At 46.2% G+C, this 18,892-nt stretch overlaps 1 protein-coding gene across 2 annotated transcripts in view; it reads left to right on the top strand.

The window, feature by feature from the left end:
- The window catches only part of ARID1A (AT-rich interaction domain 1A), a gene marked incomplete at both ends in the record, with an annotated part of 56,655 nt that overhangs the window by 35,511 nt on the left and 2,252 nt on the right, over window positions 1-18,892 (top strand). The window contains 15 exons of one of the 2 annotated variants that reach the window (XM_079546188.1): window positions 4,072-4,312; window positions 4,703-4,792; window positions 5,495-5,662; window positions 6,706-7,021; window positions 8,263-8,408; window positions 8,503-8,612; window positions 9,467-9,676; window positions 10,214-10,421; window positions 14,256-14,388; window positions 14,747-14,919; window positions 15,093-15,243; window positions 15,395-15,529; window positions 15,627-15,723; window positions 17,959-18,199; window positions 18,502-18,632. In XM_079546188.1, the coding sequence (XP_079402314.1) occupies window positions 4,072-4,312; window positions 4,703-4,792; window positions 5,495-5,662; window positions 6,706-7,021; window positions 8,263-8,408; window positions 8,503-8,612; window positions 9,467-9,676; window positions 10,214-10,421; window positions 14,256-14,388; window positions 14,747-14,919; window positions 15,093-15,243; window positions 15,395-15,529; window positions 15,627-15,723; window positions 17,959-18,199; window positions 18,502-18,632 (2,550 nt within the window). Of the gene's footprint in view, window positions 1-4,071; window positions 4,313-4,702; window positions 4,793-5,494; window positions 5,663-6,705; window positions 7,022-8,262; window positions 8,409-8,502; window positions 8,613-9,466; window positions 9,677-10,213; window positions 10,422-14,255; window positions 14,389-14,746; window positions 14,920-15,092; window positions 15,244-15,394; window positions 15,530-15,626; window positions 15,724-17,325; window positions 18,200-18,501; window positions 18,633-18,892 lie in introns of both variants that reach the window. The other variant, XM_079546187.1, reaches the window with a different exon arrangement.

Here is an 18,892-nt window from a genome sequence, read left to right as displayed (position 1 = left end):
TGAAGCAAACCTGTATTAACCCACTTAATTAAAACGGAATGTTTTTATATGATTTGCAGTCTTTATGTTAAACTTTGATGCGTAGGTGAAGTTGAAGACATCAGCTTTGAAGATTGCTATCTGGTTGCTTAGGTGTTAGTATTCCATCAGTTTTTCCCATTGCTTCATTTTATACATTGCAGATATTGTCGTGCCTGGCTTTGCCAAAGTCTTATTCTTCTTATTCTTCTTATTCTTCTTATTCTTCTTATTCTTCTTATTCTTCTTATTCTTCTTATTCTTCTTATTCTTCTTATTCTTCTTATTCTTCTTATTCTTCTTATTCTTCTTATTCTTCTTATTCTTCCCAGGTCATGTGTGAACATCACTCATAGCATGGGGAGGTCAGCTCCTCTGGTCCTGCAGGCAAACTCCTCTGGCAGAAGTGTGTCACCCAACTCTGATAATGCAGTGCTTTACCTTCATAGCTCCCTGTACCTCATGTTTTCATTGTGGTGTGCTTTTCCTCTGAGCCTGCAAATCTCTCATTTAGGTAGCTGTAGACTCTGCCCCTCTGGTCTGAAGATTTAACTGCTCTGAAGTGCTGTGGATTTGAAAGCTGCAGTGTGTTTTGGCCTCTGGTTCCATCTCATTGCTGATGAAAAGTGTTTGTATACATTTGTTAAGTTAGCCTAAAAGTGCCTTTAAGTAAAGGAAATGTCAGTGGTTGCTAAAACCAATTTTAGATTGGAGTGGATTAGCTTCTGGATGTTCTCGTCTCTCACTGGCCAGGGAGCATCCATGATGTGCACCTTACAATGGTGGCTCAAGTTCAGGCTGAATAACCTCCCTCTTAGGTAGGGATTGCAGACAGGAGAAGAAAGTTCTGCTCTTGGCTGTGTTAGTTGATGCCTTTTAATGCAAAATATTGAAACTATTCCCTTTACTGCCATTTGAGATAGCTTCCTCGGTTTCTTGAAGCTGTCCAGGTAAAAAGCCACATAGCTGCAGAAGTGAGCAGTGCCTCTGGCGCTAGGTTAGGAGGGTAGTAGTAAAAGGTGCAAAATCTCATAGGCACTGTTCTTAGGCTTTGTCTGTAATTTCTTTTTTTTTTTTTTTTTTTAACCTTTCATTGAAATAAAACAAAGTAGGTGGTGTTTGTTAGCTTTCAGAGAGGTAATACTTCATAAATAAGCAAATGTACCCCTGACACTGCCGTAAAGGAAATTCTCTCTCAATCAGATGCAGTGATGGAAGGAGGGGAAGGACATTCTATGCACAAAGTTCTCTCCTCAAGTGACGGGCATTTCCATCTCAAAGTAGCACTTTCCAACATTTCTTAGAAACACCGTTAACCACTTCTGTAAAATAGACAAGATTGCCCTATTGCAGCAGACAACTGAAAGTGGTGCCACTGATCCCCAGCACACCCCTTTGTCCTCCTGAATGTTGCTCTCTGTTCAACAAGTGCAGTGAGGTTGTTGGGTATTTCCTAGATTGTTTTTATCTTCTGTAACCCCAGTTTTCTGCTTTCTAAGGTGTGGTCAAAGCTCTTGCTTCTGAAGGCTGATACATTTGCAGTATCTTGTGTCTGAGGTCCTTGTGTGTTGCAGGGAGTTACGAGTGTTCCCAGAACCGCTGTTAAACAAGGCATCGTCCAGGCAGTGTAAATGAGACCAGGGCGTCCCAGTGACTTATCAGTGTTCTCACTCTTTCAGCCTGATTTTTTCAGTGAGGTTGGTTCTGTTTGTGCTGATCAGTTGAATTCTGTTGAGAGGAATCTGATCTAAAATGCCTTTCAGGGCTCAGTCCAGAGCACTTGTGAGCTAGAGTTGATTGTTCTGAAAAACTTGCAAAGGCTGGGCAAGGGCCTAGTAAGCTTTGGTCTGTCATTTCTTAACCTACTGTGATGTTCTGAATCTCTAGTTGCTAGAGTAGCTGTAACTTATGAGTGTAATATTCAAATGTGCCACAACAGACTGTCTTACTCTTCTGTGGACCATTCCTTTCTTACTTACCCCAGGCTGACTCTGAGTAGCTAATGCTACTTAGTTGATGAGTAGCAAGCAGCCAGTGCAGTTGTGTTTGGAGTATACTTGGGAGTATCCCCATTTTCGAGACTTGCCAACTGATTTTTGGCACTGTTGCTTTGCTGTGAGTGTTGTTGCAATAAAAGGTTTCAACTTTTTTTAGGTTTTTCATAGACTCTAGAATGGCCTGGGTAGAAAAGGACCACAATGCTCATCTGGTTCCAACCCCCTGCTGTGTGTGCAGGTCACCAACCAGCAGACCAGGCTGCCCAGAGCCACATCCAGCCTGGCCTTGAATGCCTGCAGGGATGGGGCATCCACAGCCTCCTTGGGTAACCTGTTCCAGTGCCTCACCACCCTCTGGGTGAAGAACTTCCTCCTAATATCCAACCTAAACTTCCCCTGTCTCAGTTTAAAACCATTCCCCCTTGTCCTTTCACTATTCACCCATCTAAACAGTCTTTCCCCTTCCTGTTTATACGCTCCCTTCAAGTACTGGAAGGTCACAATGAGGTCTCCTTGGAGCCTTCTCTAAGCCAAACAAGCCCAGTTCCCTCAACCTTTCCTCACAGCAGAGCTGCTCCAGCCCTCTGCTCATCTTAGTGCCCTCCTCTGGACCCGCTCCAAGAGCTCCATGTCCTTCCTGTGCTGGGGGCTCCAGGCCTGGACGCAGCCTCACAAGAGCTGAGCAGAGGTGGACGATCACCTCCGTCTCCTGCTGGCCACCCCTGTTTTAATGCAGCCCAGAACACAGTTGGCCTAATAGGCTGCACGTGCAAACTGCTGCCTCATGTCCAGATTCTCATCCACCAGGACCCCCAAGGGCTTCTCCTCAGGGCTGCTCTCGAGGAGATCTTCCACCACTTTGTAGAAACAGCTGGGATTGCCCTGGCCCAAGCGCAGCACCTTGCATCTGGCCTTATTAGGTTTTCACGGGCCCACTTCTCCAGCCTGTCCAGGTCCCTCTGGATGCTTCCCTTCCTTCCAGTGTGTCGACTGCACTGCTCAGCTTGGTGTCTTCCACAAACTTGCTGAGGGTGCACTCAGTGCCATCATCTGTGTCATTGATAAAGATGTTGAAGAGCACCGAGACCAACCCCTGAGTGACACCACTTGTGACCAGCCTCCACCCTGACACAGAGCCATTGATCACAACCTTTTGACTGTGTCTACTCAACCAATTCCTAGTCCATCGAACAGTCTGTCCTTTAAATCCACACCTCTCCAATTTAGAGAGAAGGATGTGGTGAGGGACCACCATGTCAGAGGCTTTGCAGAAGTCCAGTTAGATGACATCCGTCATCCTTCCCCCGTCCACGGATGCTGTCACTCCATCATAGAATGCCACCAGATTGGTCAGGCAAGATCTGCCCTTGTTGAAGCCATGCTGGGTTTTGGTGCTTTCCTTTCACGTGCTTGATACATGCAACATGAAAGGTATTCTCTGGGGAGGGGAAAAAAAAAGTCCTAAACTTTGAGTGTTAATATTGTACATGCTAGATTTTGCTATCTTTGAAGAAAGGGAAGTGGAAACCCTGAAGACTGTTCTACTGTTTTCTTTGAAATATCTCTTTAGTTTGTTTTTATTCATCTTGAGTGAGTAGTTTCCCAGCTCACATGAGGTTTATGAGTTAATTATGGTGAGGCAGGAGTTTTCTGTTGTTCAGAGACTGAGCCATGTTTCTTTTCCATGTCATAATTGCGCTGAGTACCTTCTCCATATGCAGCTTTATGTGTACTGTTGATGCATTTTTTAGTTTCTTGCCTCTACACTGAATTAAAAGAAGCAAGTAGGAGAATGAGATAGGTGTTTGGACCATCAGCAGACATTCATCAAACCACCTAGGGAACTGCTGGGTTCAGAGGCAGGCAGCAGGATACAGCACATTCAGCAGTTACCTCGGTCTTCAGCAACCATATTACTGACAATGACACGAGCTAAGTTGATTGATTTCAATTTGCAGTATGCCTAAGGGAGAAATTCACTTTCAGGGTGGTATATGAGAGTAGTCCCATATCTCTTTATTTGCTGATGGCTGATCTGTTTCTTTGTGTGTTGCAGGACCTGTCTGGTTCAATAGATGATCTACCCATGGGTACAGAAGGAGCCCTGAGCCCTGGAGTAAGCACATCAGGGATTTCCAGCAGTCAAGGAGAGCAGAGTAACCCAGCTCAGTCTCCTTTCTCTCCACATACCTCTCCTCACCTGCCAGGCATCAGAGGACCTTCCCCATCCCCTGTTGGTTCTCCAGCTAGTGTTGCTCAGTCCCGCTCTGGTCCACTTTCACCTGCTGCAGTACCAGGTAACGCTGCTTGGCACCTAGTGATCTTTTGGTTCAACTCTTTCCTGCACGTAGAGACAGAATTAAGATGGTCAGCAGGAAGAAACTGGCCAGTGTCAATATTATGTGGCTATTAAGAGCTTGTGATCTCTTTTTTTTTTCTTTTTTTTTTTTTTTTTCCCTTTGCAATGCCTGTAACATATACTGAATGCAGTCACACGAATGGGATAGCTGACAAACCAGCATTGTCATTTTCTTGGGTTAGTGTGGCTGATCTTGCTCTTGTTTTTCTTCACTGTGGCCAAAATGCCCTTGTGAAACTGTTTGTAGTTCTGGTTTTTAACGCTCTTGCATCCTTGATTTTGTGGTAAGCAATTCTTGTGATTAACCACTCTCCTTTTTGTGGTGCAGGCAATCAGATGCCACCACGACCACCCAGTGGCCAGTCAGACAGCATCATGCATCCTTCCATGAACCAGTCAAGCATAGCGCAAGATCGAGGTGTGTGATTTGGGCTGTGGAAGTTCTAATGATACAAATCTGTTTATAAAGCTAGATATGTAGCTAAAAATTACCTGTCCTGGTAACATGAATTCTGTGGTGAGATAGCATCTAAAGGCTGTGCCAACATTTTAAACTGCAAGTGTTTCAGCTCCTGGCACCACATTCAGCTGTGTCAGTGGTCCTTTGGCCTCTGAATGTTAGATGCAAGTTTGTTGTTTGGCTTGTGAGATGTTTCCTCTGGCTTTTCCAAGGCTTTTCTACAAATGTTAGTTGCCCAAATTCTGTGACCTTAAGCTTCAAAATGAGGGGTGGTCATAACAATATTGGGTGGCATTTCCTTATATGAGAATAGGGGAAAATGAATGTATAATGTCAGTCTGAAAGTATGCAGATGTCACTCAGAGAAAACAAGCAAGCAAACAAAAAAACACTCTGAAAATGACAGATAATCCTCAGAATTTGTCAATTTACTGTCAGTTCCTGTAATGCTAAGTTCTTTTTTTTTCCCTTGGTTAAAACAGGAAATTAAGTATGTTCTTAGTGGCTAGGATTACTAGCAACGACTGTAAAATGTGTGTCAGTTGGTGCTGGCAGGGTTCTGTTAGTGGCTCCTGTGGACTGTTGTTGCTTGAGACACATGTGTCCAGTGGCACCTCTGGGTAATTTGCTCACTGGGTGCTCCTCTCCCCGGGAAACCAGGTTATTTGCAGAGGAATCCTCAGATGCCCCAGTACAGCTCTCCCCAGCCCAGCTCAGCCTTATCTCCCCGTCAGTCTTCTGGAGGACAGATGCACGCTGGAATGGGGCCATACCAGCAGAACTCCATGGGAAGCTACGGACCCCAGGCCGGGCAGTACGGACCTCAAGGTGAGGCATGGGGAGCTTCTCGAGGGGAAATTGAGCGCAGCAAGTGGGAAAGGCCTCTGTCAGTGGCAACATCTTGTCTTTGGAGAACGTGTTTTGAGTTGTCTGCTCTTAATGCGTGGGTGATGCAAAAGAGTCCACTCCTTATGAGGTGGAACAGCTTGTGCTTTGAGTATTATGCTGAGATTCATGGCAGATGTTATTTGAATGCTAGTTGTAAATGAAGGATCCCTCCTTCTCTCTTTGAAAGATACAGGCAACACCTCCAGTGTGTTAGAGAAGAGCCAGATAACTTCAGAAGGGAAGAGAGCTGTGTGTTACATGTTTTGGAAAGGGTTGAGTGAGTTTATTTACATCTCGTCCTGGACCTGATAACGTGAATTCTGTGGTGAGATAGCATCTGCAGGCTGTGCCAGCGTTATAACTACCAGTGTTCCAGCACCTGAAACTGTGTTCAGCTGTTACCAGTCCTTTGGCCTCTGAACATTTGAGGCAAGCAAGCAGCTTGGCTTGTAAGATGTTTTCTCTGGCTTAGGTGACGTTAAGCTTCCCAGCAAGGGGTGGTCGTGACACTACTGGGTGACATTTCCCCTTAAAGAGTGGGAAAATGAGTGTAACATTTCAGCTTTGGTGGATGAAAGTTCATTCCTTGGATGGAAGAGGAAATTGAATTGCCCAGCTCTCCCCACCCTGACTCAGCCTTGTCTCCTTGTCAGTCTTCTGGAGGATAGATAGATGCACACTGTTATATGTTTTGGAAAGGGTTGAGTGAATTTATTTACATCTCGTCCTGGACCGTTTAGCTCAGTGTGGTCAGCTGAGGTTTGGGAGAGTATCAGTCAGCTTTAGAATCAGTGTTGTTTCTTAGCTGTGTCAAAACACGTGTTACATGGCTTCTATTCAAGTGCTTTGACTTCTTGTAGAGGTGTTAAGACTCCCCCTCATCTCTGTTAGTGATCTTTCAGTGTTTGCTGATAGAAGATTTGTATGGTGATTCATGAAGTAAGTAGTTGAACAGTGTACTTCCCCTTGTTTCATCTCTTTAGGAGGTTATCCCAGGCAGCCAAACTACAATGCTCTGTCCAATGCCAACTACCCCAGTCCCGGGATGGGAGGAAGCATGAACCCAATGGCAGCAGGGAGCCAGATGCATGGGCAGACCGGTGTGCCTCCATACAGCGGGCTTCCTCCCGGGAGGATGAGCCACGCAGCCATGGGGAACAGACCTTATGGACCTAACATGGCAAATATGCCTCCTCAGGTGGGGACAGGGATGTGTCCCCCACCAGGGAGCATGAATCGCAAAGCACAAGAAGCGGCTGCTGCCGCCATGCACGCTGCTGCCAACTCCATCCAGAACAGGTGAGGCATGAAAGTTCCCTTGGTCTGAACATACTCAGTGCGTTCCCTGTGTCGTATCTGGGTTTCAAAGTCATGCATGCAGTAACCCAAAGTTGGGGTGATAGTGAACGTATGCTTCCTTAGAGATTTACCTTGTTGAAGTCTTCTTCCTCTATCTTAACTGTTTTATTATTTTTTTTAAGCTTGAACAAGTGGTGTAGTTTAATATATTGTTAATGACCTGCTTAGGGAATTTTTAATGTTGATGGATGAAATCTGTTTAACTTGGTTTTTCCTTAACTTGTTTTGGCTTTCTGGTCTGCTTTGTGGGGTGGGTGATTTTAATGCTGCTGTGTGTGTGTGGTAAAGCCCATACATCTAGCAAGCAGCATCCATCTATCCAGCTGCATTTGTCTGGACCAAGGCATTGCTTTTCCACTGTATCGAACTTCTTCCTTTTAGGGCTTTGATGGGCAGCCATGGGAAAAAGGAGCCGGAATTCAGCGCTGAACTTTACAGCTGTTTTCTGTGTTTTATTTTGCTTTAATTGCATGCTTCAGAGCAGTTGTTATGTGGCTTACCAGAATGCCATGAGAGCCACAAACTAGCTTACACGTTAGGCTCCCCCCAGTGAAGCTGTTAAATTTACATGCTTTTGTGGTCTGGTTAGGTGTTGTACTCTTTATCCTGTCTTAAAGCTTATTTCTGCGATCTTCTGTCTGATGGCTGCTAGGAGGTCAATTCCCAAACACCAATCAAGGCATCAAAGTGCGTCCTTTCGATTGATGTGTCTGAGGGACAGTTGTGTGTGGGGTTTTATGACACACGTGCTGTAATGTGCTTTTTGTGGATATCAGAAAGAGAAAAAAAGCCATTAAATCTGGGGGGCACTGTGCTGCGCATCTGTAGCAGTGCTGTATTGTTGCTTACGTGCACAATGCTACAGTATTTGTAGATGAGTTCTTTCCTGGGAAGATGACTTCAGACCCGAAAGCAAGTTCAGTTAGGGAATGAAGATGAGAGGTCAAACTGTTGAGTGCTGAAGTCCTTCTTTCCTAATGGGTTGCATCTCCTTTGCTTTTGAGAGTGAGGCTTAGGTTGTGCAGTGGGTAAGCTTTCAAAGAGCACCCGATCTTTGTTCACTTGCTGAATGTCAACTTCTGCAGTAGAAGGCTTCTTCTGGTCAGCCTGTTTTGTTAGAAGGCACAATGTGAATGCTTTGAATCTGGAGTAAATGTCTGTTTCTTGCTCGTCTTTTCCAGGCCTCCTGGTTATCCCAACATGAACCAAGGAGGAATGATGGGTACTGGACCTCCTTACGGACAGGGACTTAACAGCATGGCTGGCATGATCAACCCCCAGGGCCCACCTTATCCCATGGGTGGAAATATGGCTAACAACTCGGCAGGTAAGCGGTGTGTCCCAGTGCCGAGTGCTGGGCGTTGGGTGACTTCATGGGTCTGGATTGGAAAGCAGTGTCATGGATTCTTGTAACTTCCTAGGGATGGCAGCAAGTCCTGAAATGATGGGTCTTGCGGATGTCAAATTAACTCCTGCAACTAAAATGAACAATAAGGCTGATGGGACCCCAAAAGCAGAATCCAAGTCAAAGGTAAAACTTTTTTTTTTTCTTAATATACATGTATGTATTTAATGACACAGTGTACGGATCCAGTGGGGAGTGCACCTCCCGAGAGAAACCCAAGGTGACTTGCCCTCTTCTGTGAGCAGGCTGGCCATTAGCGTGGCTGTTTGTGCAGCATGTGATGGTGCTGCTGTGTGCGAGCACGGTTTTAACTCAGCAGTGTGGCAGTGAGTGGGTACCCTCAGCTGGGATGTGTTGTCTTTAGGAGAGTGGCATATGCTGGCATCTCCTGGTAGGTGTGAGCAAGCTCTGAATGCTGTATTCCCTATCCCTCACCAGAGTTCAGTCTGTCCCCGTGTCAATCCTGGGCCAGTCCTGTCTTTATTAATTACAGGGAATGTACCACAACAGATACCTCTGTAGCGGGTTAGTTTTTCCAAGTCTCCTAATGCAGTAGATAGCTAATGAGGCTGTTGCTTGGTTCGGAAGTGGTCTCAGAGGAGTAAGGACTGTGTAGTTTTGGGGGGGAATGACGTTTGCAGTTGGTTGAGGTTTTTCCTGATATATTTAGCGATTGAGCCCACAGAGGGTCTCTCAAAGAGATGATTCTGCAGTGCCTCTGTGAGGTTTGATTGGTTTCTGAAGCATTCATGAAACCTTTTTCTTTTTAAAAATATATATTCTGTAAGTACTGACTGTTCTCTTGATACCTTTGTGTCATACTTGTCTTTTAGACTGACATGCGTGGGTCTAGTACAAAGCTGGTCTCAATGTAACAGCAGAACCTCAGAACCTCGAGCTCTGACTACTGTTTGAAGCCATCTTGTATGCGAGCTAGGTGTTTTTGTTCTGCTCAGTCCTGATATGTTTCCTTTTCCTAGAAGTCCAGTTCCTCTACTACAACCAATGAGAAGATCACGAAACTCTATGAGCTGGGTGGTGAGCCTGAGAGGAAGATCTGGGTAGATCGTTACCTGGCCTTTACTGAAGAGAAGGCCATGGGCATGACAAACCTCCCAGCAGTTGGCAGAAAACCCTTAGACCTTTACCGGCTCTACATCTCAGTGAAGGAGATAGGAGGATTGACTCAGGTGAGTGTAAAGCAACTGGTGTGGTGACTGAATGTTTGTGCTCAGGGCAGCCCAATGTCTGGCAATCACACATTAGTAGGCAACCGAAGTAAGTACTGGCTTTTTGGCTAGATAGAAAGCTTGACTTTGCATTTAACTGTTTATTTTTCTTAAATAATGCTTATATAACCCGGGATCCTTTTAGCTAGCCAAATGTCTGCATTCTCGTTGCCTGCTTGGGAACAGTGTGTCTTGAGGTTCAATGAAAGTCTTTTTTTTCCTATCTTTGTCTATGGCAAAGATTGGTGACACTGTCTTTGTCCTTACATCTGGCTGTTAACTGATCTCATGGCTGATTTTATTTGCTGTGTGGCACTATCTGTACCTCTTTGAAAATTTTTTCTGTAGGCGAGGAAGTGATTTTGCTAGTTCCTGAACAAACTGTATCTGCTCTGCTTTAGCCCTTATTGCATCCTTTGTTTCAGCTGGGAAGTGGTTCTTTCTTGGAGGAGGCATAGGTGGGATTTTGAGTTTACAGTCTCTTGTTTGGTTGTGCAGGTCAACAAAAACAAGAAATGGCGTGAGTTAGCCACAAATCTCAATGTGGGCACGTCCAGCAGTGCGGCTAGTTCTTTGAAGAAGCAGTACATCCAGTGTCTCTATGCCTTTGAGTGCAAGATTGAGCGAGGTGAAGACCCCCCTCCAGACATCTTTGCTGCTGCTGATTCAAAGAAGTCTCAGACTAAGATACAACCTCCATCTCCAGGTGAGTGTTGACGCTAGTTTAAGTGTGCAGTGAACGTTTGAACCAGAGGACCCTCTAACACGGCATGTTTGACTGCATGTGCCATGGGTCAGACTGGCTCCAGACTTCCCCAAAGCCCCCTTGTCTGCCTTTAATTAGATGTTCTGCAGTTTGTAGGCTAAGTAGGTTGGTAATATGGATGTGAGTGATCCTGGGAATTTCATATATATCGTACTGGGAATATAACTGTCGAGACTTTTGGGATAGTTCTGCTCTTGTGTGTAACTTCTGTAACTAGGTATAACATACATACTGGTGTACATACACCTCATACTTACCAGACCATGAATGCCTGATGAGAATTTGAGAGAGAGGAGCCTGGAGTTAGGCTGTCAAGATGTTCTCTGCCCATTCTAACATTTCCTATCATTAATGCTTGATCTTTTAGAACTTTCTAGAAAAGTCTGACAATGCAGATTCTTCCTCCTAGGAGCAAATGGTCAGTCTACATTTGTACTCACCTTCCTTATGAGCTAATTCTTTTTGTCTTTAGCAAGTGAGTACTTTGAGACTTCATGTCTGGAGAACTTTGTAAGCCTATTAAGCCTATTATGAGTTAAATGTTCTAGAACTGAAGCCCTTTAAAATAAACTTCTAAGAAGTTTGTAATTCATTAATCTTTGTGGCGTTGTTTCAAATTTGATGGTGTGCTCCAGTTTCTGAAGACTTAATCATAGGGTTCAATTCAGATTTGTTAAAATAAACTAAGAAGAAAAAAAAAATAACAAAGCAGCTGGGCTAGCAGTGCATGCTGTACTCTTCAGTCTGTGGAAGGTCTGATAGTTTCTGTCTAATCTGCATTGAGTTTGCCACTTGAAATGCTGCTGAGCTTGTCAGCTTTCCAGCTTGTCTTATAAGGAAAACCCTCAGGTGCTGTTTCTGGTCAGGAGCTTGTTTGTGTAGGTGAAATAAGAACTGTGACACTTGGAAGTTCCAGTAATGTTGGGGAAAAAAACAAACAAACAAAACAACAAGCCACACACAAAAAAGCCTTCTTGTTGCTGAAACTTGGTGTCATCTGTGCCTAGCTCCTGAGGATGGAATAATGAAGTCTTTATTTGATTGTACTGTGGTTGTCACTCAGCCTTGCTAAGCCCTTGACTGAAAGTGTTCTTGTCCAAATATAGTGTTAACAACTGCATTTATCTATTCTCTCTTAAGAGTTTTTCTTAAAAAACAGAATAATACCTTTGTACCTGGCAGGAAACCTTTCCCAGCATAGGTACACCTTGGTGAAGAGAAAATAATTTTTGTTTCATTATAACAAACTTCTGCCTAATGTTGTTTCTAAGTTCTTAAACTTGATTGTGAATCCCTTCTCACTTTCTTCTCAAAACATCTTTCTTGCCCCCTGAGATAGCATGCAGTGGAACAAAGAAACTGAGAGCATTTGGGGCTCATTTGGAGAGAGTTGAGATGTTTGGGAAGCCACTTAAAGGTTCTTGTAGCAGTAGGTGCCTGTCAGAACTGATTAGGTGGTACATCAGGTTTTCTTTTGTTTTACCAGACGTGGTGGTATGTGAAGGTCCCAAGTTTGCCTTCTAGGGCTGTGCTACAAGTGTTCTTGTGCTTCAGCACATTGGTGGTTGGATTTGGCAGGGTTGCTATCACAAACCACAGCTTTGTGCAGCTCTCTTGATGCAGTCCATCACTGTGATTGCTGCTATGTGAGGACTGTTCTCTATTTCGTACTTAAACTGCTCTCTCTGCTTGTCTTACTCCAGACTCCTGCAACTGGGAATATACAGAAGCAGCACTGAATCATGGTTGGTTGCTGTGATCCTTTTAGCCTTATCACTCAGTATGTTTGTGCTCCTCTTTCATTTTTGTTTTCTTTCTCTCTCTTGCTCCCCTGCATTAGCAGGAGTGAGAGCATAGGGCACAGCACAAAGGGTGGCCTCAGCACCAGCTCCAGACTTCAGAGCTGTAGATTCCCAGGGGTCACAGTTGTTCCGGGGTGGCTGAGGCTCATTTTAGTAGCATCTCTAAGGCTTCTGAGCCTGTTTGCCAAGGAATCACTCTTCTGGAGCATAACTTCCCTATTGGAAAACTGAATGGGCAACAGTGGAGCGTTCAGGAATCCCACTGTGTGGGGGAGGGTCTCTCATCCTGTACAGACATATGTGATTTTGCTCTCCTTGTAGACTCTGTAACCTGTTGGCATTGGCTGACACGTAATTTCTGGCTACTCTATCTAAAGTAACGTTTCAGTGCTTTATCAGTGATAGAGATCACACTGCATGGTTCTGCATTAGCCACTGTGTGTGGCCCTAGGGGATATAAAAGCCTTGCAGGGCGATGATCAGAGAAGAGCTCTTGGTGCTGAAGATACTTTCCATGCATTGTGCCTTCTTCACCCTCAGAAAGCAGAGCTGTTTACAGAAGGGCCTCTGAAGCAGGCTGGGGACTGCCCTGTGGGCGCTCCGCATGGGTTTGCTGCAGACCGCCTTGGGTTCCCGTTCACAAACTGCAGCACTTCCCTGGGGAGCCGTAATCAGCCTACTGTTGGGTTTTAATTCCCAGAGCATGGAACTGGCCTGGCTCCAACTGTGTGTGAATTTGTGAGTGGGAGGGACAGCAGGGGGTGGGGACAAACACCAAATGGCAGCGACGCGGGGAATGTCTTGAGGCCTCTTCCTGCCACTGCCAGCGTTTGTAAGCACTAGAGGAACAGCAAATTCCTGGGGGAAGCAAGTGGAACCAAACTGCTGCTGAGAAGGGAAGGACAGCTCCTGGAAGGGTTCATGAATGAAACTCCCCGCTGAGCTGTCTCTGCCCTTCCTTCTGCCGAGAGCTCCTCGGGCTGGGAGGGAGTCGCAGAAAGGAGGACAGGGTGCCAGGAAGGTGGGGTGTAAACAAACATGCCCTGGACATGACCTTGGAGGATTTTAATGAATAGCTGAAATGACTCATCAACCAGCAGGGCTGAAGCTGAAGGATGTCGGGTGCTGGGGACGGTAACTAATGGAAACATTAATTAAGAGTTCAGCTCCTGCCAGCTGCGAAGAACATATAAACCTGAGAGCTGACACTGTCACAGCAATCGAGGGGCAGAGCTTCACAGCACAGCTGGATGGCACCTGATGGCCTTGGATTTTTGATGAAGGCTTAGCATGGTGTGAAGCAACCTGTGCAGAGTCAGGGAACTTGCTGGACAGGTTTTGTTGTTCAGTGAGAGATCCTGCATCTCTGGCATTCCTTGTTCCGGGAATTCTTGGGAGTGGTGCCTGAATTCACCTGCGTGAATTCACCCCATTCAAAGGGCAGAGCAGACAGAGGAGCCTTGTTCAGAGTTACCCAGTGACTGCAGCAGAAGTCCTAGAGTTTCCATCAATTGGAAAGATTGTAAAACTTCTGAGAGAGGGCTTACACCCCCCTTCCCTCTGGGCAGAATTAGGATGTGAGGACAGTGGGTCAGAGGTTGTCATTTGGCAGGGAGAAAGACATTGCCTACTGCGTGATCCACTGTAGAGCACCGACCTCTGAGACTAGGTAGTTTGGGCAGCTTAGCAGTGCTACAGCGATGGCCCTGTGTGTGTAAAAAGGAAGGTGGTCAAGCTGTAATAAAAATGAACACATCCTTTCAGCTTCACCTTACTCTACAGGGTTCTTCTGGGAAGTCTGGTCCACTATGTCCTTGGAGGCATTGCACTCCTTGTACTGTTTTGGCCACGTTTCTTCTGTCTCTTTCTTCAAAGACTGATTGCTGTGTGTTACAGAGGCTGGTACTTTGGGAGGTTCTGGGTTACATCTGTAGGGTGCAAAGCTGCTCACGCCACGTTTGTGTTCTTGCAGCGGGTTCAGGCTCGATGCAGGGGCCTCAGACGCCTCAGTCCACCAGCAGCTCCATGGCAGAAGGAGGAGACCTGAAGCCTCCTACTCCAGCATCTACACCACACAGTCAGATGCCTCCTTTGCCAGGCATCAGGTATGCAAGTGTTGCACTTTCACCATACTGGATGTAAGTTGTGATTGCGAGTTTGCCAAAGGTTTCTTCCACACCTGGCTGGAGACTCGAGTACCTGTTTTGATAGACTCCTTGGCTTTGCTACTTTGTTAATAGCTCACAGCGACATTGTTGACCCTTTGTCTCTGTGTGTGAATAAAGGCCGCTTTTGGGATTTGGTAAGGATAGTGTTGTAGAAGGGCAGTTCTTGCCTCTTTTGAGAAGCATGATTATGGACCTTCTAGGGGATAGCAACATCTGAGAGGGAATATGTGGGGGGAAGAATCTTGAGAAGCACTGTGAGTCTCTAAAATCTGTGTTTGTTTTCTTTTTAAATCAGGAGTAACTCAGTGGGCCTTCAAGATGCCTTTACAGATGGCAGTGATCCCACGTTCCAGAAGCGGAACTCCATGACTCCGAATCCAGGGTACCAGCCCGGCATGAATACCTCCGACATGATGGGTCGCATGTCTTATGAGCCAAATAAGGATCCTTACAGTAGTATGAGGAAAGGTGAGGCAGTCTGTGTGTACCCCTCTCCCTTTTCTCCGTGAGCACTATTAGTGTATCTGGATGAATGCTGGAATGTGCTGTAGGAGAGCTGCTTGTCCTTTCACAAAAGAAGGGATGTTTCTTTCTAATGCAGAGGTGGATGTGTTTTATTGATCTTTGTTTCATTCTTCTAGCTCCGGGAAGCGATCCCTTCATGTCCTCAGGGCAGGGCCCCAACAGTGCTATGGGTGACCCTTACAATCGTGCTGCAGGTCCAGGGATGGGTAACATGGCCATGGGGCAGCGGCCACACTATCCCTACGGCGGTCCTTACGACAGAGTGAGGTGGGTGCTTTAGCCACACTTACTGACTTGTTTGTTTCATCTGAACTGATTGCTTTCTCATTGTTGCTTTGACTTGTCTGATCACTGGTTTTTGCTTTTCATTTGTGCAGTAAGGGGAATGTCACAGAATTTGTCACTTGTTTCCATGTAGGACGGAACCAGGCATGGGACCAGAGGGCAACTTAGCAGCTGGAACTCCACAGCCAAACATTATGCCTTCCACCTCAGAATCGGGGATGTATTCTCCCAGCCGCTACCCTCAGCAGCAGCAGCAGCAAAGGTTTGTGTGGGATGTTGCCACAAAGAGCTCTTTCCAGTTGGAGAAGTGCTGTGATAGAGAAATGTGTCTAATGAGAAAAGTGATGCATGTGTTTCTTCTCCAGACATGATTCCTATGGCAGTCAGTTCTCCACTCAAGGCACATCCTCGGGCAGCCCCTTCCCTAGCCAGCAAACTACCATGTATCAACAGCAACAGCAGGTAGGTTATCAGAAAGTATCAGAACGAGGAGTTGAATCTGTGCCAAGTGTGAAAAGAGGAGTGATGAAAACTCTGGAATGTGTGTTTGCTCTATGTGTAGGTGTTGAACAGAATTAAGTACGTTTTACAGGAGGTTTTCTTGACAGTTTCCACATAGGCAACAGAAGTTTTAATTAGCGTTTCCAGTGTTGTGTTAGAAAAACACAGCGTTTGGAGAAAACAGCTTGTGTAGTTTCCAAACCAATGTGATCTGGGCAGGGAGCAGAAGGTCAGGAAGCATTCCTGGGCTTCTTTGCTGATCTGGAACTTTCCTGGGCTGGAACAGCTGCCCAGAGAGGCTGTGGATGCCCCATCTCTGGAGGTGTTCAAGGCCAGGTTGGATGGGGGTCCTGGGCAGCCTGGGCTGGTGTTAAATGTGGATTTTGATGTCCCTGCCTATGGGGGTTGGAGATTCGTGATCCTTGAGGTCCCTTCCAACCCAGGCCGTTCTGTAACACTTTGAATCTGAGTGATGATATGAACTTGTTTGGAAGAAGTCTTTCATCTTTCTGGAGAAGTATTTCAGGTGGATCATTCTGTGTCTGCCCTACTGAGCCTGAAGGCAGAGGCTTCACAACTGCCTCCACACCCCCATTGCCCCACTGCCTTCTGTGTCTTCTCAAAATCATCAGCTTTCTTTTAGAGCAGAGTTTGAATGAATGTGTATATCTTTCCATAATCCTTATATATGACTTGCTTTTTGTATCAGTGCCAAGATGCATAATGTTTTCATGATAATTTTGAGCCCTTTAGTTGAAGAGTGTATGGAGAGGGCACTCTCAGATCTGTGCTAAGAATAATTTCAACTGCTCTGCAGTTTGGCTCTGCAACCAGAGCCACAGGGCTGTGAGCCAAGAGTTTGAGTTTCTCTGGTACTTGTCATCTTTGAAGCCTTAGAGCTCCATCTGAAGCCAGTCATGACATAAGGGCTTCTGAGTTGACTGTGTAGCAGCTAGAGCACAGACCCTTGGTGGTAGAGAGGTCTTGGATTTTAATTCTGTCTCAGCAATTGACTGTTTTCTTCTGCACTTCAAAGCAGTATGGGGAAAAATAGTTCTTGCTCCTTTCAGCAATGTGTATTGAAATCTAAAGAAAAGGAAGAAGCAAGAAGTACAACAGTTTTCAACACATTTTGTTTGATATGTGAGCAAAAACCTGTGCTTTTTAACAAAATAGAGGACTGATAAAATTCCTGGACTTGGAAGGAAAGAAGTTCCTGTACGCAGTATGATTTGTGGTGAATGTACAGTAGAGCTGAGTCTTTTCTACAGGAAAGTCCTTTCTGCAGGCAGATTTCTGTCCTTAAAGCATTCTTGTAGAATCCACATGAGGAAGGTATGCAGCCAGCTGTGAGGAGTTGGTCTTGACTTGTGAAACTGAAACCTTGATCCAAATCGCCATATCCAAATTGGATATGGCTAACTCTGAGAGCAGTCTTGCCCTCTCACAGGCCAAGCTGTGGAGTGTTGTCCTCTGGCTCTGAACGCTTTTAGTCTCTGTGTTTGGGTTGCCTGTTTCTAGTTTGATAATCTTATGTTGTCAATGCCTTGATTTTCCATCTAGAATTACAAGCGACCGATGGACGGCAGCTACGGCCCACCTGCCAAGCGGCATGAAGGGGAGATGTACAACGTCCCGTACAGCGCAGGGCAGGGGCAGACGCAGCAGCAGCTGCCTCCAGCACAGACTCAGCAACCGAGCCAGCAGCAGGCTGCGCAGCCTTCTCCACAGCAGGACCTGTATAACCAGTATGGGAGCACATACCCTGCTGCTGACCGCCGATCTGCGGGAGGGCCGCAGAACCAGTTCCCATTCCAATTTGGCAGAGACAGGGTCTCGGCTCCCCCAGGCTCCAATGCTCAGCAAAATATGCCTCCCCAGATGATGGGGGGTCCCATCCAGTCTGCTCCAGAAGGCCCCCAGCAAGGCGCCATGTGGCAGGGGCGCAACGAAATAGGGTACAGCTATCCTAATCGGCAGAGCGCTGGCTCTGCACCCCAGGGGCCTGCTTATCACGGAGTGACTCGAACAGATGATATACTGCATTCAGAACAGAGGGTAAACCATGAGGGACCATGGCCTTCCCATGGGAATCGGCAGCCTCCATACGGCCCCTCTGCCTCTGTTCCTCCAATGACTAGGCCACCTCAGTCTAACTATCAGACCCCTCCTAGCATGCAGAATCACATTCCTCAGGTATCCAGCCCAGCACCTCTGCCCAGACCTCTGGAGAATCGCACTTCTCCCAGTAAATCTCCATTTCTGCACTCGGGGATGAAAATGCAGAAGGCAGGACCACCAGTCCCCGCATCGCACATCACACCAGCAGCTGTACAGCCTCCCATGATACGAAGAGACATCACCTTCCCACCAGGATCAGTAGAAGCTACTCAACCTGTATTAAAGCAAAGGAGGCGGCTGACAGCAAAAGATATTGGTAAGAGGATACTCCTGCTTTTCTGCTTGTGCTCGTCAGGAGGCTGGGTGTTACCGTTTCTCTTTGGTACAGCGCTGCCAAATGGAAGGGCTCTGCCAGCTTTGTAAGAACTCTCCCAGTTAGTTGCGATATCAGATAGAATGTTTGTGCTGGGCATTGTCTGTGCAGAGATTGCTTTTGCATGAAGTCCGCGCAACATGTTAAATAAGCTTCGCTCTTTGTGGGACCAGAAAGCAGTATCAAGTATCTCATTTTTGTTTTTAAACTCCAGGAGCTAGAAGTATCATGTGTTTATGTTCCAGGAACTCCTGAAGCTTGGAGAGTGATGATGTCTCTGAAGTCTGGGCTGCTAGCTGAAAGTACATGGGCCTTAGATACCATAAACATCCTGCTCTATGATGACAACAGCATAATGACCTTCAACCTCAGCCAGGTGGGTGCAGATGTTCTCTGATGCAGGTCTTTGAAGTGCTAAGTTTGTACAGTTTTCTGTCAGTGCGATAGTAAGAAGCAGCTTGTGCCCTTGTAGAGCCATACTGCCAGGTGTCCCTGTACCCATGGAGTGTGTCAGGTCTGAAAAGCACTTTGGGTCTGGGGAGCTGCACTGGGTGCTCACTAACCTGAATTTCCATTTTGTTGGTGTACAAGAGTACAGTCTCTCATCCCTGGTGGGACGTACTGCCTCAAACACAG

This window comes from Tetrao urogallus, assembly GCF_951394365.1.
Source record: "Tetrao urogallus genome assembly, chromosome: 23".
Lineage (NCBI taxonomy): Eukaryota > Metazoa > Chordata > Aves > Galliformes > Phasianidae > Tetrao > Tetrao urogallus.
The sequence above is the reverse complement of the archived record's forward strand: the minus strand, read 5'-3'. Positions and strand labels throughout refer to the sequence as shown.